This window comes from Martes martes, assembly GCF_963455335.1.
Source record: "Martes martes genome assembly, chromosome: 13".
In the NCBI taxonomy this organism is placed as follows: Eukaryota; Metazoa; Chordata; class Mammalia; order Carnivora; family Mustelidae; genus Martes; species Martes martes.
Genome location: NC_137901.1, coordinates 54,364,345 through 54,391,845, shown reverse-complemented (window position 1 = coordinate 54,391,845; position 27,501 = coordinate 54,364,345). Strand labels below are relative to the sequence as shown.

Here is a 27,501-nt window from a genome sequence, read left to right as displayed (position 1 = left end):
GAGAACACTGCCTGGATCACATGTGGGATCAGTACAAAGGCTGGAAGATCCCATTAAATCCTGACCCTGTAGGAGTAGATTCGGGCAGTGGCAGGGTGGATAATACTGAACTAATTACCAAACCAGGCACTGAATGTACATGTAAGCCAGAAGCCTAAAAAGGAAATAGACACATGAGGCAGCTGCTGTCATAGCTTTCTACTTAGACCTTCCCAGCCACCGATCTCTGGAAAGGGATTTTGGACTGTTGTCACTGACCACACACCATACTCTTTTATTCCTCCATTGACTGCAGCCACTTGGTATTTTCCAGGGGTGGATTTAAAAAAAAAAATAAAATCCATTTTCCACTTAAACTTCAGGGCAGACAGCGTTAGAGTGTTTTTCTACCAAGAATCCAAAAGAGAAAAAGGAAAACCCAGGAAAAGCTGACTTCCCTAGCGTCCAGGTGTCTGGTTTGGGCTCACGATCTGGCCTAGTTGGCTGAACATTTCAGACAGTCCTGAACGCCGGGTAAGTTGTGATGCGATCAGAAATAAAGAGAATTCTAATTGACCTTTGGAAGGAAGGGAAATAGAAAAGCATTCAGTGCAGAAAAATGCAATTAGGGAAGGAAGCATGAAAAAAAAAATGATGGCATTTCGCTTCAAGATTTAATCCAAGATAATGTGAGGGAAGATTATTCAGACTCATGCCATTAGCGCTTATCAGGCACATATGTTGAATGCCTGCTGTATCGGGGAACAGTGCATCAGGAGCACTGAAAGATGGACAGTTGGCTGTCTTCGGGGAGCGGAAATACAAGTTCACAACCTATAACAATACATGGAAGTATTTAATTTCCAGGAGAAAATCCGTGATCCATTTGAGGAAGATGTATGACAGAATAAAGTACTTCTAGCATTGACACACCTTCAAACTTCAAAATAGCCAAAATGAGGTACAAAAGTGTCAGTTTTCCTAAAAGCTCTCAGTAGCAGACATTTTCCTTTGTATTAACACAAGTGGTTTTAAGCCTAAGCCAATATATAACAAGAGGGTCACCCCCCGCCCCCGTTTTCAGTGTGGCAGTTTAAAGAAATGCATATATAAATTCTGAGGAGACTTAAAAGTGCACGCGCGCACACTCTGGTGCCAGTTTTGGTCCCCGTCTCCTTCCTGAGAAAGAGACTGATGATGAGCTCCTGTTCTCAGGCAGAGCTGCTTGATCTGCCTCATTTTCTTCGTGATTGTGCAGCTTCGGAGAGATAATAACTGTAACCATCTTCCCGAGCAAGGAGATCATATTTGACTTCACAAATTTCTCGAATTTCAGTGTTTAGCCTTTGCTGGAGGAGAGCGTCCCTTGGGCCGATTCGCAGGTTTGGGAGACTGAAGCCTAAGCCATGTTCTCTTGTTAAGTCTCGTGCGGATGCTTAGTCTGTGCTGCCGTCTCAAGCACAGGTTAAGAACTGGCTTCTGGAGATGGGAGCATCACCGCCATGCTCCTTTCAGGGACACCTGCAGAAGTAGCTCATTCCAGGTCACCTGAAGTCATGTGTGAGGAGCTCCTTGCTTGGCCTTCCCCGAGCTCAGAGCTGTGTGTTTGCTCCTCCCAGTCACCACCCTGACCTGCTAGGGAAGCCAGTAGTGCCTCTGCTCTATTGCAAAAGGGGAAACCAAGACCTTTATTGACCTATCCAGGCTTATTCTTTAGTAATGCAGCAGTTCTTAAGTAAAAGTCTATATTTAGCTCTACAAAGGAAGTAAATGCCATCCCTTAAAAAAATGAAAAACTCAAACATTTCTAGTTTGCATATTTTATGCATGGCTTAAAATGCAAGTTTTCTTAATGGTTTTGTGGTCGATTGTTTCTCATTTGCATCATTTTATTTCAGCATTTGGCTGGTTTGTCGTTTCTTTTTTTCTTCTTTTTCTTTTTTTTTTTTTTTTGTTTTTTGTTTGTTTGTTTGTTTCTTGGGAACTTACATTTCTTAAGAAAATGTGTTGGATTAGATTTTAATCATGTGTGTATATATGTAAATTTTATCATAATGCAGCTGTGAGTGTTGGTACAAGAGGCCAAGAAGAAAACTGCTTGGGGGCTAAGCTCAACCAGAAGAAGTTACACATTTTCTCAAAAAAAGAAAAGTTGCTGTAGAGTCCTCATATTAAGAGTTTCAAGTCATAAAAATAATTTAACTTAAAGTGAACATTTCAACAATGATTGTGTGAATCGCCTGGGAATCTTGAAAACACGTAAATGCCTGGGGCCCAGCTTCAGAAATTCTGGTTTGATGAGATGAGTTTCTGGGCATTGGTGTTTTTTAAATACTCCCAGGATCCATGGTTGAAAACCATGAGTTTAAAATATTGCCTCTATGACATTGGTTATAATATGCTAGTCAAAAAAATTTTTCATGGAGTTTTATCAAGTTACCTTTTCTTTTTTTTTTTAAAGATTTTATTTATTTACTTGAGAGAGTGAGAGAGAGTGCATGAGAGGGGAGAGGGTCAGAGGGAGAAGCAGACTCCCTGATGAGCAGGGAGCCTGATGTGGGATTTCATCCTGGGACTCCAGGATCATGACCTGAGCCGAACATAGTCGCTTAACCAACTGAACCACCCTGGTGCCTCTCAAGTTATCTTTTTTAATTTCTCAATGGTATTTGACCAAAATGAAACTCTACAAAAGGAACATACAGGAAGCATGATGCCTCTAGGGACTGTCTTTATAGTCCGTAGGCATATAAGGTACAGGTACAGAGAGACAGCAGGGTATGGAAAGTGCCCTCTTTGGGCTATATAATGCCATAATGCCCAAAGGAGAGAGAAAGAGAGAGAAATCATATGAGGTTGGGAGGACAGGAAATGCTTTAAAGAAGTGGCCCCGGAGAAGCCTCATGAAGATGAGTGACAGGTGACCAGCAGGAGGCAAAGTGGAGCAGATGGGGACACTGAGAGCATCAAAATGGGGAGTGGCTGCAATGGATTGAAACCCATCAAACCTGTTTAAATCCATGAGTTCCTAGTGATCATCTAAAACAAAATTTCTAGTTGGTGGCTTTGGAAGGATGATACTAGAAGGAGGATCTCATTATCTTAAAATTGGACAAAGGAAAAAAGGAGTGATCATTGATCTTGACTTTCATCATCAAACTGCGTTTATGCAACAAGTAATACCGACAAAAAGAAGTGTCTCCTCATAGACAAACTCCCAAGTAGTAAATGCAGGAGGCATGATTAGGATTCAGATATACGCATCTCACAACCTCACACTAATGGATCTAGGGCAGTGATCACCGGTGACTGCCAGTATCACGAAAAAAAGGCAAGAGTCGTTTGATGCCTCCTGATGAAATTACACAGCATCACTCAGTGGAAAACAGTCAAACCAGAATTGGATCAAGCTTCTAGATGTGACTGCCAGGTTTCAGGAAATACAGGAGATGGAGGAACACATTAAATTATACCATGGAGATGCAGACAGAAAGGTCTAGATGGAGAGACCTCTGCAGGCAATTGACCTGGTCTCTTAAATTAATTTCAAGGATAAAATGAAGATAAATGGAGAACTTGCAGAAGGAGGCTGGAGAGTACATCAGCCTTGGACTTCCCAAACTGAAAAAGAAACAAAAATCTTTGAAACAATTGGGAAAATTAAAATACAGTCTCTAACTTACGATGATATTTAACTTACAATTTTTTGACTTCATGATGGTATGAAAGTGACACACAGTCAGGAGAATCCATACTTCAGTTTCTGAGTTTGGATCTTCTCTTGGGCTAGTGACTTGCCCATGATGCTGGGCATAGGCAGTAGCAACAGCTCCCTGGCAGCCGGGCCAGCATGAGGGTAAACAGCCGATACACTTACAGCCATTCTGTGTCCATGCAGCCATTCTGGTTGTCACTTTAAGCACGCTATTCGCGCAACTATCTGAGATAATGCAGTACTGGATTATAGAATAGGTTTAGTGTTGGATGATTTTTGCCCAACTCTAGGCTCATGTGAGTGTTCTGAGCACATGTAAGGTAGACGAGGCTGAGCTATGATGTTTCATAGGTTAGATGCGTTAAGTGCATTTTTATTTATTTATTTCATTTTTTAGATTTTATTTATTTATTTGACAGAGACACAGCAAGAGAGGGAACACAGCAGGGGGAGTGGGAGAGGGAGAAGCAGGCTTCCCGCCAAGCAGGGAGCCCAATGTCAGGCTTGATCCCAGGACCCCGGGATCATGACTCAAGCCAAAGGTAGATGCTTAAGGACTGAGCCACCCAGGCACGACTTAAGTGCATTTTTAACTTGGGATATTTTCTTTTTTTTTTTTTAAACTTAGGATATTTATTTTTCTTTTTTAAATTTAAGATATTTTCAACTTACACTCAAGTTTATAGGGTGCAACCCCACTGTAAACCGAGGAAGATCTGTACTGGTTAGATATTTGATGATAAAGGCTGCTAATTTTGTTTAGATGTGATAAAAGTATTGAGATTACATTTTTTTTAAAAGATTAGAGAGAAAGAAAGAGTGTGGGGAGGAGCAAAGGGGGAAGGAGAGGGACAAGCAGACTCCATGCTGAGCTTGGAGCCCAATGCCAGGCTCGATCTTAGGACCCTGAGATCATGACCTGAGCCAAACCCGAGAGTCAGGCAACTCAAAACTGAGCCACCCAGGCACCCCAAGGTTACATTTTTTGTTTTAAAGTAGGGTTACATTCCAAGACAGAAAGTGATAAAATTATTTGCTGAAATGCTTCAGAATAACCAGGGGAAGGATGAGTTGGGTGGAACTCTAAATGACCCAGAGTTGTCATCCTCAGAAGGCATTTGTTGAAACTGGGTGACACGTTTGCAGAGCTTCATTATATCGTCCTCTCCACTTTGGTATATGTTTGAAACCCCCCATACTAAAGTGCTTGAAATTAATTTTTTAAAATTACTCTTATAACGGACAAACAAAATGAGCAAGTATTATTACAGACTTGCCAAATGATGCTGGTTGATGAGCAGTACATTGAAAACCAATGTTTTACAGACTGTACTGTTGACAATACTGAATGACCTTGACCTTTGACTTGGTGGGAAGTTTCACTGATGCTACAGAAGAGCTTAATTCGTTTGCTGTATTTGAGTGGTGATGGTGGATGGATGGATCCTCTTGAATTTAGTGCCCAAAGCAAGCAGAGCTTCTGAACCTCAGCTGTTTCATGGTCTTGTTGCTCGTAGTTTGGATTCCCTAGTTGTGTGATGTTGAGCCTGAGCAACCACTTCGATGCGTCACCCAGCTTCTGCTTGTTACCAGATCATGGTGGGTTCGCTTGCAGGGGTTCCCGGTGTGTAGGTACATAGGATGAGAAGCATGGCACCTTTTCCTGGAATGATTTTACTTTGACCATTGGTATGTGTTGCGACTGAAGTTTTTGATTTCTCTCGAATATTTACATTGAATAAAAATTTTAAGTTTTCATTTACTCCTGGTAAAATCATTTGGAGCTTAACTCTGTTAACTTTTTAAAGTTTTAATAAATTATTAACAATTTAAAATAAGATAATTATACAGTAAACATTACACATTAAAAAATACATTAAGTATTTTTTACATTAAGTAATCCTCTTTTTTTTTGAGCAGTTTTAGGTTTACAGAAAAATTTAGCAAAAAGTAGAGACTTCTCATATAACCCCCTCAAACTCCCTTCTCCCGCCCCCTTCCATATTTTCAACATGTTATATCTGTCTGCTGCATTTATTATAATTACTGAAACAATGTTGAGATGTTATTATTCATTAGAGCCCATAATGTAATTAAGGTTCACTCTTTGTACATTCCATGGGTTTGGACAAATGTATGATGACATGTATCCACCATATAGTACCATTCAGGATAGTTTTGTTGCCCTGACAATCTTTTGTGCTTCACCTACTTGCCTCTCTCTCTTCTCTAATCCCTGGCAACCGCTGATCTTTTTACCGTCTCCATTGTTTTGCCTTTTCCAAAATGTCGTATAGCTGGAATCATACCTACAGCCTTTTCAGAGTGTCTTCTTTCACTTAGTAGTAGGTCTTTGAGGTTCCTCCATGTCTCCTCATGGCCTGATAGTTTGTTTCTTTTTAGTGCTGAATAATATCCCATTGTCTGGATAGTAACACAGTTTGTTTATCCCTTCACCTACCGAGGGACATCTTGGTTGCTTCCAAGTTTTGGCAGTGTTTAATAAAGCTGCTAAAAGTATCTACGTGTAGGTTTTTGTTTATACATGAATTTTCACCTCCTTTTTCTAAGTACCAAGGAGTATGATGGCTGGATCATATGTTAAGAATATGTTTAGTTTTTTAAGTAACTGCTAGACTGTCTGGGCACCTGAGTGGCTCAGTTGGTTAAGCGACTGCCTTCAGCTCGGGTCATGATCCCAGAGTCCTGGGATCGAGTCCCACATCGGGCTCCCTGCTCAGCAGGGAGTCTGCTTCTCCCTCTGACCCTTTCCTCTCTCATGCTCTCTCTCACTCTCTCTCTCTCAAATAAAAAAACAAAATGAAAACAACAACAAAAAACAAAACAAAAAAGCAAAAACTGCTAGACTATCAAAGTGGCTCTGCCATTTTGGATTTCTTCCAGCAAGGAATAAGATTTCCTATTGTTCCACATCCTTCCCAGCTATTAGTTTTGTTTGTGTTTTGAATTTTCGCCTTTCAAATAGGTGCATAGTGGTGTCTTGTTCTTTTAATTTGCAATTCTCTAGTGGTATTTGATGAACATCTCTCCACGTGCTTTTTTGACACCAGTATGTCTTCCATGAAGTAACTGTTTAGATCTTTTGCACAGTTTGTAGTTTGGTTGCTTTCTTATTGTTGAGTTTAAGAGTTCTTTGTGTGTTTTGGGTACCATTCCTTTATCAGATATGTCTTTGCAAATATTTTGTCCCATTCTGTGGCTTGTCCTTTCATTCTCTTGAAGTTTTTCTCTTTTGACGCACTTCTAACATTCAACACTTCATGAGTCAAAATGGCAAATTTTTAAATTAAAATAGCTAAGAAGGAAAGTTGTTCATAATGCTTGGGGATTTACCATTCTTTAGATATAAAGTCTCTGACTGTTGGGCTGTAATATCTCCATTTACTTTATCAGAAACATAAACAATTTTTTAGTGGAGAAAAGAGGACAGAAAGAATGCAGTCTACCATTAGTTTATTACTCTAGGAAATCAAAATGGACTTTTCTGGATGTTCAGGGATTGATAGTGAATGGTATACATGAACTATGAATGTCCTTGAGTCAGAGACATGACTTAACTCACATGAAACAGCAAACAAGACTAAAAACTATTATCTTCTCTAGTTAGGTAAATTATCTGTTAATTTAGAAAAACCTTTGTCAACATTGTTTCCTCAATTCTTGACTCACTATGGCTATATATAAACAAGCCAATGACAGTAAAGTACTTAGATCTGATCACTTAAGGAATATCATGTCTTCAGCAACCAAATATTTAAATTCTTTAAATTCAGTCTAATCGTTGAGCTTTAGTCAAATATGTTAGATGCTGTTACCTAAACATACACAGATGTCAATAAGTAGAAATACTAGCCTTGAAAAGTTGAACGGTGTGCAAAATAATAATAATCTGAGTTAGAAGAATCAAGGATTTAGGAGAGTTAGGAGTGATGCTACCTAGGGCTGGAAAATTAGTCCAGCTCCAACCACTGGCATTGTTTCTCATCTGGTGTGTGAAAGGATGCCGAAGCCACAGCCAGGCTCCATGAGAGAGAGCTTTGTAATCATTTGTAATTTTGCCATGACACAGGGGACCCAATCATAGTGAAGCCCATGACAGCCTTGCTTCATAGAATCTTATATCCTCACTACAGGGTGAGAAAATGAAGACCCAAGTAATTTAAAAGGCTTTTCCCATGTCACCACCTAGCTGGTGGCTGTGATATTTAGCAGGTAGGAATTTTACTATTTACGTATAACCATCTATGGTAGAGCCTTGACTACTGATCTTAGTTCTTAGGGGGGAAAAACAAATAAACAAACTCCAGTGTGAAGAATGGACCGCTATGTAATTGTCTTAAGAACGATGGTGTTCAAAATATGTATAAAATATTCAGTAAGAAAAAAATCTGGTCTATCCAAGAGAGAGCTATGAATCATTAGTAGAAATCAAATTGCGAGAAGCCAGAAAAGTAAGATCTAGTTAGTATAGCGGTCTGTGCTTGAGCTAATCCATGCCACCTGTTAGACAAAGGCAAGAACACAGCAGCCAGAAGACAGCTAATTAAAACAATGCCCAAGGCAGCCTGCAGCATATTCAGAAATAATTCTACAATCAAGGGGCTGCTGGGTCAGAGAATAGAGGAGGCTCTGTAGAGAAAAGTTATTTATTTGTATTTGTTTTGTTTTACTTTTACTCATTGAGAAAGTACTTGGGCCAGACACTGATGTGTGTTTTGGTATGTATGGGGGATGTCGTATGTGTGTGTAATATTGTGGTCTAGCTAAAGCAGTTAGGTTGTAAGCAGGTAATTAACATCTAAAGAAAGAGCAGGATCTGTTACTACTGAACTACTTGCTGGCACCATGAGGAGTTGTATATTTGCTCCAAGAGCAAAATTGCATACAGGGTAAGTTCTACATTATGGATCCTGCTGCTTGTTGGTCACTTGGGCTACAATAGCTAATGTTTATGGAATGCTTGATATGTGCCAGCACTAGGCCCAAGTTTGAATACTTTGTTTTATGTTAATGTCATCCATTCCAAAGAAGGAAGTAGTACCATACCCATTTTACGGAGGGAAAAACAGAGGTTCACACAGCTGCAAAGAACATAATGAAGATTCAAACCCAGGTTAATCTGCTAAAACCACCACTGGCAATTACATAATACTGCTGCTCTCATGTAACTTCTCTGAACCTCTGTGTTCTGATCTGTCAACTGAAGATAATACCAGTAGAACCCATTGGAAGAGCCAATTTTTTTAATGAAAACTTTATAATCTGTTAAACATTATTCAGATGTGATAAGCTGGTATTTATAAATAAAAGATTTAAACCAGTGAGCAGCATTTCATTGTCCTACCACTTATTCATATCCATTGAACAATGTTATTATGTAGTTTTGCTAATATGTAATTTATTTTCATGCATTATTAAACTTTTTACAAACACATCATTGATTATTTAGCTAACCACAATTTAGGCTTTCCTTTTCTATCATAGATTTATCTTTTTTCCTAAATAGTCATGCTTCAGGGGGCTGAGCAATTAACTTCCAATATAATTACATTTGCATAGTAATACACAGCACTTAAAGGTTTCTGAATACTTACTATTTTGGCATGCACACTGTCTATCAATTTTTACATCTCTCATTGTTATTACATTAAATCTTAAAGGCAAATATGCTTAATGCATTAGGTGTGAAGTGTTGGTAAGATACAAAGAAAACATAGTTTAGTTTAACTGTTGCCATTTCATCCATCTCAGTCTCCAAGGCCAGGTTGAAAGACCTTTGAAGGATTCCATGAAAACGTGATACTGGGTATCACAGTAAATTAAGCTGATAGATTTTTTTTTTTAATAAACTTATAATGTATTATTAGCCCCAGGGGTACAGGTCTGTGAATCGCCAGGTTTACACACTTCACAGCACTCCCCATAGCACATACTCTCCCCAATGTCCATAACCCCACCACCCCCTCCCCCCAGCAACCCTCAGTTTGTTTTGTGAGATTAAGGGTCTCTTATGGTTTGTCTCCCTCCCGAGCCATCTTGTTTCATTTATTCTTTTCCTACCCCCCATGTTGCATCTCCACTTCCTCATATCAGGGAGATCATATGATAGTTGTCTTTCTCCAATTGACTTATTGCACTAAGCATAATACCCTCTAGTTCCATCCATGTCATCGCAAATGGCAAGATTTCATTTCTTTTGATGGCTGTATTGTGTTCCATTGTATATATATACCACATCTTCTTTATCCATTCATCTGTTGATGGACATCTAGGTTCTTTCCGTAGTTTGGCTATTGTGGACATTGCTGCTATAAACATTCGGGGCTATGTGCCCCTTCGGATCACTACATTTGTATCTTTAGGGTAAATACCCAGCAATTGCTGGGTCGTAGGGTAGCTCTATTTTCAACTTTCTGAGGAACCTCCATGCTGTTTTCCAGAGTGGTTGCACCAACTTGCATTCCCACCAACAGTGTAGGAGGGTTCCCCTTTCTCTGCATCCTCGCCTAAGCTGATAGATTTTTATTCCTCAGAAGATTACCTTTCTCCTTTCTGCAAGTGACAGCGTCATGCTAAAAAATGTAGCAATAATATCTATATCTCATATTTATAAATAAGAACTAAAATCTTTAAACTTAACATTTTATGTCTAATAGGAGGGATTTCTCAAAAAGAAATTAAGAGAAAGTAGAACACTAATGCAAAACTGAAATTTGTGACACACACACACACACACACACACACACACACACAAACCCACAATAATAAACTAATGAAGGTAACAGAATTTCTAAGTAAGGGTTGGACTAGAAAGTCTTCAGGGGAAGTCTGCCTAAGATAAGGAATAGGCTTGATTCTTCCCAGGCTCCAGATCTGGTCACATCAGGACTGAGTTAGGACATTCTGAAACATGGCTTTCATGTTGGTCCTTTGTATTTTTGACTCTCTAGATTTTTATATTTCACAAGATGTTTCAGACTTCCAAGCCGCACATCATTTCCCCAGCTACTTCTGTTTAGAAATCATCCACTCAGGCCCCCTGGGTGGCTCAGTTGTTACGCATCTACTTTCTACTCAGGTCATGATCCCAGGGTCCTGCAATCCAGTCCCGCAACGGGCTCCTTGCTTGGCGGGGAGCCTGCTTCTCCCTCTCCCTCTGCTGCTCCTCCTGCTTGTGTTCTCTCTCTCTCAAATAAATAAATAAAATCTTTAAAAATAAAAAAATTTAGAAAACCATCCATGGGTTACTGTCCTTAGTAGCACAGGTGAGTTTTGGTTTTGTCTGTTGGTTGTAGGGACACGGTTTTGTGGGTGTCAACCCACTTTATTGAACCTTTTCACTAGTTAAAGATAACATAGTGATCACACGTGGGCGTCACATGGTATGTTAAATTTTACCCATTTTTATCTGTGGCAATTGAGAGAATTTTATGTGTGTTGATTTGTTCTGCTTTGTTTTCCACAGAAACGCTCCAGAGGCCAGGTGCTGTTTGATAAAGTATGTGAACATCTGAATTTGCTAGAAAAAGACTATTTTGGGCTTACGTATCGAGATGCTGAAAACCAGAAGGTGAGGATTAAAAGCCATACAAAACGTATGTCTCGTACTGCTCGTTACTGTAAGAAAGGGAAGGAAAACTAAATCGGTAAATTGTTTTCTCTGCTTCTACTCCTCTGTTTACTCCTCTGAGTCCCTAAATGCTGTTAATCGCCTTATTTCTTTATAAAAGATATTATTGACAACTACCTTTAATCTTGAATATTCTGGAAAGAGAAATCCCGTTTTTCACGCCTGAGTTATTTATGGTTCTAGGAAAGCATTTTATATGGTACTTTTTTTGGGTGATGTATTTCAGTGAATTTTTTTTTTAAGGTTTTATTTATTTATTTGACAGACAGAGATCACAAGCAGGCAGAGAGGCAGGCAGAGAGAGAGGAGGAAGCAGGCTCCCTGCTGAGCAGAGAGCCCGAGATGCTGGGCTTGATCCCAAGACCCTGGGATCATGACCTGAGCCGAAGGCAGAGGCTTTAACCCACTGAACCACCCAGGCGCCCCTATTTCAGTGAATTTGAGCCCGTGAAAATCAAATACGTTGATTCTTACATAGAAAACATGTTCCCTGACTGCTGTCCTCTTCCTAATTCATCTTAGTATGCTTCCATATTCTTACAAAATCAGAATATGACATGGGTCGTTTGCTGACCGGAGCCTTGTCTAATGTATTCAGCAGGTATTTAATGTTTAATTTAATACTTCTATAGACTCGTACACCTGAGTAATGCAGTCTGCTCGGGGCTTTGCCTCACTAATTCCCACAACTACCTGAAAAATAAAGAAGAGGAAACTGTTCCTTTGTGTTCGTGTGAGGAACTAAGTCAAAGAAATTTTGCTCATAGATGTTATTTGTTTTGATGTTGTGCGATGACTCATACTTAATGCCTACTCAATTCACTGAACAATGTCTAACTTCGTTATTGAACATCTGAATTTTCTGATGAGGAAAATAATAAATCTCAAGCAGGTGTTTGTTTGTTAGGCAAGTGCCTAAGAATCTATAACCTTGGAAGTCACTTTGTGGGCCTGAATGGCCAGGACATCAGTGGACATTGTGTATCTTTAATTTATTCTAGTAACTTCTTTGAACATTGAATCCACAATTTTTTTTCCTCCTCTGTTGCTGTACTAGCTCGAATCTTTGAAGGTAGTGTTGTAAAAGAAAGGAATTTTGTCACGCATGAATTGTGCATGCACACACACATTTTCTCATTAGGTTCGTGCCTGGGCCCTCACAGGGCCTGGTGAAGAGCACCAGCTGTGGGGGAAGGACCCAGCTTGGAGGGCCTGCCAGTAACCATGCACTTTGAAATACGCTTAGTGCGTGATCATCATCAAGTTGTTTTTATTCATCTCTAGTTCAAATTCAAACTGTCATTTCCGTTTCAGAATTGGCTGGACCCTGCTAAGGAAATAAAAAAACAGATTCGAAGTAAGTTCTTTTGGATTATTTTACATGGTGATGTGAAGATTTTCAGAGAGTGGGGTTGTCTGAATTGGTAGCCCATACCCACACGGCTAGTGTGAATACAGTATTTTTTAAAAGACAGACTAAGGTCTCAGATTTTATCTCTGACAGGTTGGTCTAGCTTAAATACCCATTTTTAATCATCACAGCTTGGGAATTAAATGACTATGACATTTGACCTATTCCCCTGCATGTTCCCGGAATGTGCAATACGATTTAATCAAGTGATGCTCCAGTTGGCAATTAACCATTTAAAAGCTCCCAACTTAATTATTAATGTTAAATTAAGCCTAACTGCCACAAAAGTAGAAAAGTCAAGCTAAAGGTGGTAGTTAGTGAATGGTTTAGAAATGGAGTAACAAGTCAGATAGAAATTTACTATCTGGTAACAACCTCTTTCCTTGGTCCCTAAAGGCAAGTTAAGAAATCCATGTTTCCAGCAATTGCAAGGGCAACCCACAAAACTGAAACACAGGTAGCTAGTAAGTACAAGACAAGTTGCTGAATCTTACTAACCATTCAGTGCACATTAAAACAAGATACGTTTTTCACTTACTCAGGTTAACGGAGATTTAAAAGTTTGTTAATGCACTGCACTAGCAACTATGGACACAGCTGATAGAAGGATAAATTGGTACAACCCTTTGAGAGAGTTTCAGTATTAAATATTTGTTAATTTAATATTTTATGTGTTATTTAATATGTTTAGTATATATTATAATTCAATATTAAATTTAATATTAATAAATATTCAGTCTTTATTAAAATTTAAAATGTGCTTATTCTTTAACCCTTTGTATTTTATTTGTACAGACTCATCCAGCATATGTATAAAAGGGGAGGATGTACATATGTGTACATGCATGAAAATTTGTTATAATATCATTTGCAATAGCAGAAAACTAGAAGCAACTTAAATATCCATTTATAAAGAATGGATTAAATCAGTCATGGAATAACCATACCTTGAAATACTAAGCAACTATTTAGAGAATGAGGTAGAATGTGTTTTAGTTCTCATTAGTGAGACAAGTGACATCTGTTTAAAAGAAGTTATGCATATATATATATAAATATATATATATACACGTATACATACATATACATGCGTATGTATATATGTAATAAATTTTGGAAGAGCGCAAAAGCTGTCAGTAGTAAGTACCTCCAGAAGTGGTACCACAGTATAAGGGGTTAAGAAAGAGGAATTATTTTTTATTTTAACCTTTTTCTGTAGCTCTTTTACTATAGACATGGATAATCTTTATAACTGTAAATAACTAGTTAATTTTTAAAGCGATTTTTTTGTCAATAAACTTGATAAATTTTTCAAACAACTAAATCTAGTTGAAGAATAAATTTAAGAGCAATACGTTAATGAGAATGTCATGCCCATGGAAGTTTTCAACAATTTCCTATTTAAAAAGAGCAAGTATTTCCATTGCCTTTGAATGTGTTGAACTATCAAAACACATCAAGTACTAATAACAAGTGGTAGTGAGCATTTTGAAATGGCTTAATAGAAGATAGTCTCTCCAGAAAAAAAAAAAAATGCTCTCCTTCTAGATACTACAGAAACTGATGGTTATGTATACAACTAAAACATCTTTACCACATTTTGAGAGAAATTTGATAATCAAGTTAGATAAAAATAAATTGGAATTGAAACCAGGGACAGCTCCAGATGTGAAAACACTCCTTCTTTTTGTTCCAAGAGCCCTAATAAAAAATGTAAGATGATGAATATGTTCTAAGAATCCTTCTATGGATTTACTCAAAGCAGATGTGGTGAATATGTATCCTATTGTGTTGTGTACATAAAGTTCTCTGTAGTCATCTAATTAATGAAATGCTGTTTCTTACTTGGGTGATTGATAATTGCACTTCCTTTGAAAATATAAATATCTGGGATAAATCACAATATTGGCAGAAGAAAAGCTATATAAATGTTAGTTTTCTTATCTGTTGTTAATGGAATTCTTTTTTTTTCCCTTCACTTCCCATTTGTCCTATCTCCCACCTTCTGTGGGCCCGATCTCACCACCCTGAAATCATGACCTGAGCTGAAACCAAGAGTAGGACGCTTAATCCACTGAGCCATCCAGGTGTCCCTCCTACCTTCTTTTCTAAGAGAAGAAAGAGGACAGTCAGAACATGAGATTTAAAGGGTATTTTCGCCATGTAAATTAGGCTAATGATAACATAAAGAGAACTAAGTGACAGTCCTGAAGATAAAGGAGGAAGCGAGGATAATTCCAATTTTTTAATGGAATTTGTTATTTTTATCTGTATTCCTTATTGTTTCCCATGCACCCAAATGCCCTCTTTCTGTAAAATTTACGTTCTACCAAGGCAGAGAACTATTATCCTATCTAACAGAATTATTGTACCATCACCTCCTTTTCCTAAATATAAATGATAACAGGGAAACACAGATCAAAACCACAATGAGATATCACCTCACCCCATCAGAAAGGCTAAACTCAAAAAGACAATAGGAGGGCCTGGGTGGCTCAGTCTGTTAAGTGTCCAACTCTCGATTTTTGACTCAGGTCACAATCTCAGGGTCACGAGATTGAGTCCTGAGTCAGGCTCCACCCCTAGGGGTGGAGCCTGCTTTAATTCTCTCTCTCCCTCTCCTCCTGTTCCTTCCCCACCCACTACCAACAAACAAGTGTTGGTGAGGATGTGGAGAAAAGGAACCCTTGTGCACTGTTGGTGGGAATGTAAGTTGGTGTACCCACAATGAAAAGCAGTATGGAGATTCCTCAAAAAATTGAAAACGGAAATACCATACGATCTAATAATTCCACCACTGGGTATTTACCCAAAGAAAATCAAAATAGTAATTTTAAAAGATGCATACACCCCTGTGTTTATTGCAGCATTATTTATAATAACCAAGATAATGGAAGCAGCCAAAATATCAATAGATGAATGGATGAAGAAGTTGTGGCAGAATACTACTCAGCCATAAAAAAGGATGAGATTTGCCATTTGCAACAACATGGACTGACCTAGAGTGTATTGTGCTGAGTAAAATAAAGCAGACAGAGAAAGAGAAATATCCTATGATTTCACTTACGTGTGGAATCTGAGAAACAAAACAAACAAACAAAAGCAGAAAAAGCAGATCCACAAATACAGAGAACAAACTTATAGCTGCCGGCGATTGGTGGGGGAGGGATGGGCAAAGATGGGTGAAAAGGGAAGTGGAAGATACAAGACTTCCAGTTATGGAATGAGTAAGTCACAGAGATGAAAGATAGAGCTTGAGGAATATAGTCAGTGGTATTGTAGTAGTGTTGTACGGTGACACATGGCAGCTATGCTTGTGAGCACAGCATGATGTCTGGAGTTGTCAAATCACTGTGTTGTACATTGGAAACTAGTATAACATTGAGTGTCAACTATACTTCCGTTGATATGTGTGTGTATAGACACACTTGTATAAATGATTAAAGGATGTTTCCATTCTTTTCCTGCTGTTGGTGCATAGAATGTCTCTAGATGAGATCTTCAAGAGAATGGCGATCAACCTGATAGAGCTTTTAAGTTACAAACTGATGACAAATAGAAAATTCTGAAACTGAAGAGTTTGCTCTTATGAGAAAAAATTATAATTCTAGTCATTTTTTATGCAGACTCAGATGTTTAAATTTCTAAATATACTGTATTTAATATAAATATATTTATGATATAATTTCATAATATGGAGTATATGATCTATATACTGTATATAATAATTTATAGTAATTTTATGCTGCGAATGCAGCATACTTAAAGTTTCCAAGATTTGGCAGCCATACAATACTAAAATTAGAATTTTTTATAAGAATCGACTCTCTTCAGTTTCATAGTTTTCCATCATAAATTTGTGACTCGAAATCCTGTATCGATATACAGAAATATCATTTTAATGCATTCAGGTGGTTTCATTTCCTGTGTCTATCCAGGGCTACCATCTGAGTGGATTCGGGCTTGCAGGCCCATTCATTACAAAACCATGCCTTCCCACTCAATTTGTTTTCTATCAGATTCTTTATGGGGATATACATTTGAACTTTAATCTGCCTCTCATTAATTTCAAATCTTACGCCTTATTTAACTAGATTTTTTCCTCTTGATTAGGGTGTAGACTGTAGTTTTTGAAACTTGCCACTCTTTAAAAATAATACCCCACAAAACCTTGCAGTTATTTGGGTTATAACCTCATGAAAATGGATTTCTTGGGATTGGTGATTTTCATAGTATGGTTCCCCAGCCCACCTATACTCAAACCACAAGGGGGTTGATTAAAACCACAATTCTAGGCCATATTTCCTAATCTCTGGAATAAAAGTCTCTGGGTGGAGCCTAGAAATTGACATTTTTAACAAGTACCTCAGATTCTTAAACCAACTATAGTTTGAAATTCCTTTTCCTGCCCTGAGGATTTTGCTTTGAACTATTTTTCTTATTCCTTTTTTTTCTTTTTTTAAGAATTTTATTTATTTGGAGCCCATGGGTGGCTCAGTCGTTAAGCGGCTGCCTTCAGCTCAGGTCATGATTCCAGGGTCCTGGGATCAAGCCCCGAGTCGAGCTCCCTGCTCAGTGGGAAGCCTGTTTCTCCCTCTCCTACTACCCTGCCTGTGTTCCCTCTCTCTCTCTCTCTCTGTCAAATAAATAAAGTCTTTTAAAAAAAGTTATTTCTTTTAGAGACAGAGAATGTGTGCATATGCAAATGAGTGGAGCAGCAGATGGGGGAGGGAGAGAGAATCTGAAGCTGATCCAGCACTAAGCGTAGATCTGGATGTGGGGCTCGATCCCACCACCGGGAGATCATTACCTGAGCCAAAACCAAGAGCCAGACATTTAACCAGCTGAGCCACCCGGGCACCCCTCTTTCTTATACTTTTATTATGTCAAAGTTTATCTTGAATTTATTATGAGATTGTTTAATTACATTGATCAACCACTCACTGGGTTCAGGGCATACTTTGAAATGGAGAAAAATGACAAAAGAGCAATAAATCCATTTCCCATAACTAATCCGTTAATTTTCATTCCAGTTGCTTGGGGGGAAAGCCCGCTCTCATTTATGAACCTCACCATTGGCAAGCAGTAAAGGGATCCATTTTAGCAGAAAGTGCCTAGGAATCAATAGGAAAATAAAAGCAGATCAGACCATTTTTTGATTAACAAAAGGACCTGGAAAAAGCATCGCTAGAAATATGGGAGTGAGGGATAACTTACAATTCTTAGAGCCTATGTTTCAGGAATATTTTCTGAGTGATTTAAAAATGATAGCAAGCAACCAGTGATACATGGCTTTATGCCAGTTCTTTATAAGCTACCTCAGGCAGTGATCCTGCCGTGTGGAATTTTAAGTGGATTATGAATAGTCGTGTTGAGAATAAACTAGACTAATAAATGTAACTATGCTGCTTATGACAGAAATACAGGTAACCTGTGCAGCTAAGTATTTGCCTCATACTCAAGAGAATAGCCCAAAGAAAGAAGCTGGTACTTAGAATTCTACCCCTTTCTTCTGAATGTTTGCAAACGACTCGTGGAGCAAATGGAGTTTCCAGAAGTCATTTAATGGGGAGGAGTGAGTGTTGGGCATCTTAGGGGGATAGTTGAGGCATAAGAGCTGGAGTGTGAAATCACAGAGAGAAAGGAGGTGGCTACAGCTCGTGGTATAGATCAAAGGCCTCCCGTATGGAAGCCAAGGAGACTGGGAGGAGTTTCTCAGTAGTGCCTTCCAAATATAAGCGGCCCAACGCTGCTTTCCTGGTCATTGTGTGGGGAGAACAAACGTCCCGCGAAGGAACACCCAGACTTGAATGAGTTACTGCCTTGAAAGCCCAGAAAAAAAGAACGAAGTGAGTACGATGAGTTCAAGTAGGGATGAGGTGGAGAGAGAGTAAATGTACAAAAGAAGAAAATGTTTCTCCATATTTATAGTGATAAGCCATACACCAGTAGAGACCGTATTAATAAAATGGAGAGCTTCGGAAGGCTTCATGATGCTTCGGGTGTAAGTGTGGGCAGCACGGAGAGCAGGTGACTGTCCGCTGCCACCTGGTTGATTGTTTTCCTTGCGGGAGAGGAGGCTGTAAGGAGAGGCCATGGGATCAAGAACAGCAACGTGTCGCGTCAAGAGCACCGGTCTGAGTCCTGGGCTCATAAGGAGGTGGGGGAATTTGGGGAAGCATTGTTCATGCCTTCAGGCATCTCTTGAATGAACAATTTCGCCAAGGAAGAAAATTTTCAGAAAACAAAAATATCTTGAAACTTTCCTTGACGTGTATTATAATGGGATGTGACCTGTAATAACAAAGCAGAAAGGACAAAGCAAACGGGATTATGTCTGTACCGTTGGTATGTGAGCTATCTAGAATTTCAGAGCAGTAGAGCCAGTCAGTTCCGGACTTGTCTGTCAGCATTATCCTTGTCATTCACGTATTTTTCCCCTCTTCTAACGGCTCACCTTTTTCCCTGAGAAAGGGAGGAAATGTAATCAATTTCCAGGCTAGTTAGAAGCACCAATAATGGATTTGGGGCAAAGATTAAGGACTAGATGAAGTTTCAAACATACCTGGATTTCGTGGAATTTAAGACTTTCCCGTTTTCCACGGAAGAGCCAATGTTGCTTGGGAGTTAGTACTTGGACTTAAGGCGGTTTTCACTATCAGAATAATAAGTAGAAAGGGATTTTCTGAGTTTTGATCCTAATTTTTCTCTCATCTCTGCAGGTGGTGCTTGGCACTTTTCATTTAATGTGAAATTTTACCCACCAGACCCCGCCCAGCTATCTGAAGATATCACCAGGTATTTGAAAGTTGACTCTGAAAAAGGCAGGCTTCTCTTTATTCTCTGGGGAAGAGCATGCTTACATCTGGGAACCCTTCAGTCATCCACGCCAGAAATGGCAAACCAAAGGCAATGGAGCGAGAGCAAACATCTGATGAGAAGATTTGCCAAATCGTATCTGTTCACAGTTGAATCTTTGGTGCTAAGCTGATACTTCCGTCTGTCTGACCTTGGCGGGAAAACTTGCAGAATTGAGATACTGTCATCCACCCACCACCGTCAAATTGGATGGGATTCAGCCTTACGGGATACGGCAGTTCCTAGTGCTCCTGCTCTAAAACTCAGAGTAAAAATGTGTCTTTGGATGCTTCTGCTGTTTATATAACCAGTCTGATACACGACAGCTATTTTAAAAAATCAGGCACCAAATGCACACAGAGGAGAGTTTACTTTCTCTGCCCTGTGTGTACAGGAAAAATGATTCATTCATTTGGGGGAAGGAAGACTGAAGAAAGGAAACTAACGTAAAAATATCCTGGTGCAGTGACTTGAGCTTTGGGTGTGCGAGGAGATCCCTTTAGGAGGCTATCCTGGGTTTGCCATGTGTTCTAGGCTCCTTGGGAACTGCTGACTCTCTCACCCTGCTTGGTAGTAAGTTTACAGCCAATCAGAGTGACATTGTGCAGCGCGAACCGAATTTTCTGCGTAAGCCTCACATGCTTCTTGGAGGCCTTTTCAGAAAAGGGGAATTATTCCAAACAGCTCCAATCACTGGCTAGGTGTAAAAATAGTTCCAGCAGACGTATTAGGCAATGAGTAAAAGTAATAGTTACAAAGGATTTTTTTTATATTTTTATTAAATCTAGGAAAATGGATGACTTCTTATTTAAAGATACTTTTAATAATATCGAAGAACCACTTAATTGTGGCTAATTTATTGGTTAAAGAGCCACATATACCTGACCTGTGATGCATGGTTCCTTTCTATTTGTGCAATGTTTGCAGAGCCTGTGGAATGTGTAGAAACTTCTGTATCTGTATTACATGGTGTTCTTTATATCAGCTTAAAATCGCATTTGAAGGGGGCCTTAAGACTTTAATCATTGTCTTCATCTTCAGCAGATTAACAATTTATTTCTTATATGAACGGTGCAAGGATATTTTATTATTATACCTATATCCTGGGGTATGAAGGGTTTTTTTTTTTTTTTTTAAGATTTTACTTATTTGACAGAAAGAGAGAGAGAGAGATCACAAGTAGGCAGGGAGGCAGGCTCCCTGCTGAGCAGAGAGCCCGATGTGGGGCTCGATCCCAGGACCCAGAGACCATGACCTGAGCCGAGGGCAGAGGCTTAACCCACGGAGCCACCCAGGTGTATTATTAAAGGGTATTATAAAGGGTATTACTAAGAGTTATCAAGATTAGCACTTACCTTGGAGTCTCCTCCAGTTAGTAGTCTATCTGTAAATCTTGAAAAGCAAGAAGCAGAGAAGATAAGTCAGCTATCAGTGGCGATATCTGTATATCTTGGCCACATTAAATGGGAAATATCTCTTACTCCTTGCGTATAAAGCTGTTTACTTGTAGGGATGAGGTGCTCAGATTTTAAAGTAGTAATTCTTCAGAGTTAGTCTTCATATCACTTGGATTCGAGGAAGTTCTCTAAATAAAAAAATGAGGACTGGAAACGGGAGCAATTGTTTGTTATTATGAAGAGACCATGGCATCAGGAAGGCAGGAGTAGGTGCAGTCGATGGTGCTGTAGCTGGTGAGTTCGCTGAAATCGGCTTTGCTCACATGGCAGGATGCTTAACCGATGCAGCAAAATGACACTTCCTTAAGGCTGGTAGAGACTTAGTAATTGCATTTAGCTGCACCATTGTTATATGATAATTCCCCCAACCAGAGATTTCAGGGAGTGTGTTGGGGGGGATCATTGATGTGGATTTTGAATGTTAGTTATTTTAAAACATGTTAAAGAAATATGTCTTAAGGTTTCTTCTACTCAGTGCCATTAATAAATAAACTTATTTTTAATAAATAAAAATTTTAATTTTATCTGTATTAATAATTAATAGTAATACTTTACTAATAAATAAGAATTATTAGGAGCATTGACTTGCCTCAAGATGCCCTTTAATATTGCATTTTATAGCCAAGTATTTTCCCCTTACATCTAAAGCAAAGTAGAGATGCTAGGAAATTTGTCCTAGTGCGATCATTCCCCAGGAAGGAATGCTTACAGAGTAATTTGTACCAAGTGGCCTGCTTTTCTCCTGTCCTCATGCTGGATTTTTGCTTTGTCTTTTGGCTCCTGGAAGGTACTACCTCTGCCTACAACTGCGAGACGACATCGTGTCCGGAAGGCTGCCCTGCTCCTTTGTCACCCTGGCCCTGCTGGGCTCCTACACCGTCCAGTCCGAACTTGGAGACTACGACCCAGATGAATGTGGGAATGATTACATTAGTGAGTTCCGCTTTGCGCCAAACCACACGAAGGAACTGGAAGATAAAGTGATAGAGCTGCACAAGAGCCACAGGTTAGTGGCAGAAAGCCTGAGAACATTCGTTTTGCTTGTGCCTTGATGGGTGAGCGTCCCTTGTATTACCTGCTCTTACCAGGCTGAGTTCCAGGGGCATGAAGGCTGGGACCGTAGCAGACTGAGGTTCCGTATTTTGTATGGTTCTGGGGTAGTTACACTCTCCCTCTGGTATTCTGGTTGTTGCTCTTGTTTAGAGAGAGAGAAAGAGTGGGGGGAGGGGAGTGGGGGGAGGGTACATGGAGAGTGAAAGAGAATCTTAAGCAGGCTCTACACTCAGTGCAGGGCCTGACATGGGGCTCGACCTCACGACCCTGAGATCATGACCTCAGCCGAAATCCAGAGTCAGACACTTAACTGACAGAGTCACCCAGTGACTTTAAAAGCTGTTTTCCTTGGGGCAGCTGGGTGGTTCAGTTAGCTAAGCGGCTGCCTTCAGCTCAGGTCGTGATCCCAGGGTCCTGGGATCCAACCCCCGTCAGGCTCCTTCTCAGTGGAAAGCCTGCTTCTCCCTCTCCCTCTGCTGCTCCGCTGCTTGTGCACTTGCTCTCTCTCTCTCTCTCTCCCCACCTCTCTGTCAAATAAACAAATAAAACTTTAAAAAAAAAATGAAAGCCATTGTTCTTGTTATTGTCTGCCACCCCCTTCAGAGCATGAATCTGCTGGTGCCTCTATGGGGTTTGCTTATGAGATAGCAAGGCTAAGTGGGAAATTTTGCAGTCCTGCCAGGTAAAAGAAAATCAGCATTGTGACTTTTTTTTTTTTCCCCTTATCAGAGGAATGACGCCAGCAGAAGCAGAGATGCATTTCTTGGAAAATGCCAAAAAACTGTCCATGTATGGGGTTGATTTACATCATGCCAAGGTATGCATTTTTTAAACCCCAAACTTCTACTTAATTTTCTTTAATTCAGTGTTGTTATTACTATAAGCTGGTGATTTTTTACTTCCATCATTAAAAACTTTGGGGATCCAAATCTGTGTTTGCTTTAAGGCCCACTCAATGATAAGGCAAATTCAGCTGAGATTTTACTAAAGGGTTTGCTCTGCATGTCTCAAACTCCCATAGCTCATGGCCTCAGCTACTGAAAGCCCTAGGTAGGCAAAGCCTCAGTTTGCCCCTTGGTTCAGTTAGAAATTTATCTTCACATAAAAAGCTCCTAACGCAGCCCCCTTCCCTGTCACAGTTTTATTTCCCACTTTGTGCCAACACGTGCCTTTTGCTTCTGCCAGATCCTGTCTCTGCATCTTCCCTAAATATGCCCGTCCTTGCCTAAGCTGTCCTCCTCCTTTCTGTCTACCTGTCCCAACTGTGGCCAGTTGTCCAAGACCCACCTGTCACATCTCTTATGTGCCAAGTACTGTTGGATGCCTCTGTTCTGGATGCTTCCCCCGGGCACTCTGCAAATTCACGTCAACTTTAAATAGCTCTCTCTAGAACTTAGGTTCTCTGACACATAATCAGCGCTTTGAAATAAGTTTGTCATTTTAGTTCAACTAAAATTAGGCCCCAAAGCTAAGGATTGCCTCGTTGATTGGTGATAGGCAAAATGTCAAAGCTGTATCTTGGCCACAGAGTCTTTTGAAGTTGGAACTGGACTGTAGGAGGGTTGAGGTTGTGAGGCTGCATAAAACATTTGACTCCAGGTCGCACTTTCCCAGAATCTCTGTATTTTTCCGGAGTGAGAGAGTGAGTATATGGACTGTTCACCTGGTATTTGAGCAGCTGTGAATAAAAGTACTGTAGAAGCACAGACAAGCCTTCTGAAAACTTCTATCCAAAGCATACGAAATTTGTTAGGATCTTAGGGATGGATTCTGGTCTTTCAGTAACGTCAAAAAAAAAGATCAGTGCTTGAAGTTCAAGGGTAGTTCCTTCTGATTTTGGCTATCAAGAGATTGTCACTCCTGTATAGGAACATGCCCTTATTACTGATGGACCGAGCAGTCACCACTATCATGGTTTGGGACCCGAAAGAACATGCAGGTAATAGGCTTAGAGCATGCGAGTATCTGACACAGTCAAGGTTGGGGCCAAGAAATGAGGAGAATTTCAGCTGGCTCTGTTCAAGCAAACATCTTGAGGACCCATGGGAGGGAAATCTGTGGTCTGTAGGCTCCACTGACGCTGCCAGTGGGGCCACTCCCTGGTTGGCTCTTAGAGAGCAGACCGATCCACCCTGTGTTTGGACAAGAAAATGGCGGCCATCAAGCACATATGAGTTTGATGGGTTCTGTCTGTGGATCATTTCGTACATCATACAGGGTGAGCATGTTCAAGGCCTGAAGGCCTGAACACAAGCAAAATCTTGGAGACTTGGCTGGGACATCCTGGGGATGTGCCGGGACATTGACTGCCAAGCTTTTTGACATTTGTGTGTAATTACAACAGCAGGTGTAGCTCTGTTTACTTGCCAGTTCATTATTTTATTTTTTTTCCACTTATTTTTCACTTGGATAAGAAAGTGTTTTATATTGTATGCTGTATAAGGTTGGAAGAGGATTTAAAAAAGAAAACGAGGACACGCACGGACACTGTTTTTCTCTTCAAGTTTTTCCCTAGGTGGCTAACAGATAAGGGGATAAGAAGGAAATGAAGTTTGCCTGAAAATTTGAGTGAATTGAAAGCTATTTTTGAAGTTAGGTCACACTCAATGATTCACTTACTGCCCGGGAAAAATAAACAAAAGATTAGGGCTTACGTTTGGGAAGGGCAACTCAGGATTTATCAGTGTTCCTATCAGTACAAATAAAATCACTTAACATTGCTGTAGCTGCTAAATTAAAATAGATCGCTGCTTTTTCATTCACTAATATGATTCGAAATCATGCCAATTAAAAAGAAGGAATTAAGGAAGCACAAATGCAGCCTATTTTAGGATTTCATCTGAATATTAAGTATAACGAATATTCAGTTGTGGACTCCCATTTTCTCCGGCAGCCACAGTCCATCATTTCAAGAAGGAAATTTACTGAATTAAATTAGAGCGAATTTCCGGTTGTAAGTGAGAGGATTCTCTTCTGTGGATGGTATGAAAGGCCCTGAGCTTTAGGGCCCATTTAGAAATTCTGAATTGTGATCTTGGACTCTGTGGCTCTGGATCAAGAATGAACAACATATTATGAAATGAAGGTCCCTTGTTTTGGAAAACCTATCCTACATGCTTCATTTTTTTTTCTTAGGAAGACTGTCTCTGTTCGTTTGTCACTTACTGTCAGCCTAAGTAGGCTCAGTCAGAGTCATTTACCTCATATGAGATTCTGAGATGTAGATAGGTAGGTCTAAATCCCTGCTGGATATCCCACGGACCGAGTGATAAGTGAATGACAGCGAAGTTGGAACAGTGATTTTAAATTAAGGGACTAGTCCACTCATTTATTTTAATTATGATAGACAGAGACTATCCAGATCTTCCTTCCGTGTTCCGCACTAAAGGGAGCATTAAATGTGTCAACATATTGATAGGGAAACACACACATCCCCAAGGAAGACCGCCGTGACAGCTTTCAATACGAAAGACGTATCAAGGGGCGCCTGGGTGGCTCAGTCATTAAGCGGCTGCCTTCGGCTCAGGTCATGATCCCAGGGTCCTGGGTTCGAGCCCCGCATTGGGCTGCCTGCTCCGTGGGAGGCCTGCTTCTCCTTCTCCCATTCCCTCTGCTTGCGTTCCCTCTTTCACTGTATTTCTCTCTGTCAAAAAAAAAATAAAATCTTAAAAAAAAAAAAAGGAATAACAATATAGGTTAGAAATTTAGATCTACACAAAGAAATGACATGCATTAGAAATAGAAGGAATGAAGGCAAAGTAAAATATTAAAAAAAAAAAAAAAAGTATCAAGCCAACGTCAGGACGGCGGGCTGTGGCAGAAGACTGGATATCCGAAGTATTTTTTTGTCGTTACTGGTGGGTTAATGAAGTGGAAATGTTCATCCAGTTTAAAACCCCACATATCCCTGACATTTTCTGTCTTCGTTTGCCCTCTCTTCTAATATGGTACAGCTGCTCTCAAGCAGCGTCCAGTCCTGAGCACGAGGAAGTGGGTGTTCACTGCCATCCCCCTTGCTTGGGGTGCGCAGCTGAGGACAACAATATGAGGACAACAATATGGGGGACACACAGACGTGTGTGGTGGTGGCGAGCCCGAGACGAGCGGTCAGCGGGGGTTTCCTACTCTTCCCGGTGAAGGATGCTGTCTTCTCATTATCTGGAGACACTAATGGACGATTTTAAAATAGATACTAGCGCAAGAGGCTTTAACTCCGTATTTATCAGATAAAACAGAAAGCGAGTCAAGGAGCTTTTACTCCCAACAGTCCTCCCTCCATGCCTGCATTTTTGCTCATGGTGCCGGGAGGGTCACTGAGCAGCCCCGGGGACAGATTACTCGGTTCTGAAGGATCAATAGTGCCAGCTACACTTCGGCCTCAGGCTCTAATTCTTCCATTTGCTTTTTCAGATTAAAGCCCTTGATAAATGGTCGGCAGTTTCTGGTCTTTGAATTCTCCTCAAATTTAATTATGCTGTAATATCCTGCCATCAAGTATTTCCACTTCTGTAGAGTAATTTCATATCTAATGGAGTGATCCATTTCCCCGGTGAAATATTTCATTTTAATCCAGTTAGATCGTATTTGTGGACTTGCATTTCCCAGAGATGGACCGAAATACTTATTTTGGATTCTGGAAATACTCGTTTTATGCCTTGCACTGACAAGATTTAGGAAGTAAATTCCCACAATATGGATGAATCAGAATCTCCTGTTCGGATGCTTCCATTTCCCTGTCCCCTCATCGCCGCTGCAGAGGGACTCAGTGCCAGGGGCAGTTGTGACAATTAATGTGACAGAAGACCTCAGCTTTGCTTCTTAGGTGCCCCCTGCTTCCGACATCCAGTAAGACCAGGACGTGGAGATTGAGTCTCACACACAGTCCTGCCGTCTGTCCTTTATCCTTCCCATGCAGGGTCACTGCACATGTTCCTTTTACCCCACTTTCACCCAAATACAGCATTTAGGAGGCATTGGCTGTCCATGCAATGTCTCCTGAGCTTTATATGACCTCTCCGAAGACCTCCGAGACTTCTCATCCCACATCCCTAGAAAACGACCTAAAGATGAAACGTGCAAGTAGCAGACAATCCTGTTATAAATATAGCGTGCTCCCACTTAAAAAAGAATACTAGAGAGATACAGAGAATGTGTCTCTATTTATGTATGTGACTCAGTTCCCGTTATGACTGGGCAGTGTGTGTGTTAGAGACATGTTGGGGAAGTATGTTCCTACTTGAAAAGCCTATTTTATATTTGAATTTCTGACCTTAATGGTGTATTAAAAAAAGATCAAGGCTCTTTTTTAATGGAACAAACTCCAAAATACTCATTAGAAAGGACAGGGCCTCTCCAGTAGTACACGTAGGAGTCGAAA

At 40.0% G+C, this 27,501-nt stretch overlaps 1 protein-coding gene across 2 annotated transcripts in view; it reads left to right on the top strand.

The window, feature by feature from the left end:
* EPB41L3 (erythrocyte membrane protein band 4.1 like 3) overlaps positions 1-27,501 on the top strand; it is a gene marked incomplete at its 5' end in the record, with an annotated part of 90,685 nt that overhangs the window by 27,376 nt on the left and 35,808 nt on the right. For both annotated transcript variants that reach the window (XM_080821458.1, XM_080821459.1), the window contains 5 exons: positions 11,181-11,285; positions 12,660-12,702; positions 19,479-19,554; positions 21,859-22,077; positions 22,854-22,941. In XM_080821458.1, the coding sequence (XP_080677584.1) occupies positions 11,181-11,285; positions 12,660-12,702; positions 19,479-19,554; positions 21,859-22,077; positions 22,854-22,941 (531 nt within the window). The remainder of the gene's footprint in view (positions 1-11,180; positions 11,286-12,659; positions 12,703-19,478; positions 19,555-21,858; positions 22,078-22,853; positions 22,942-27,501) is intronic.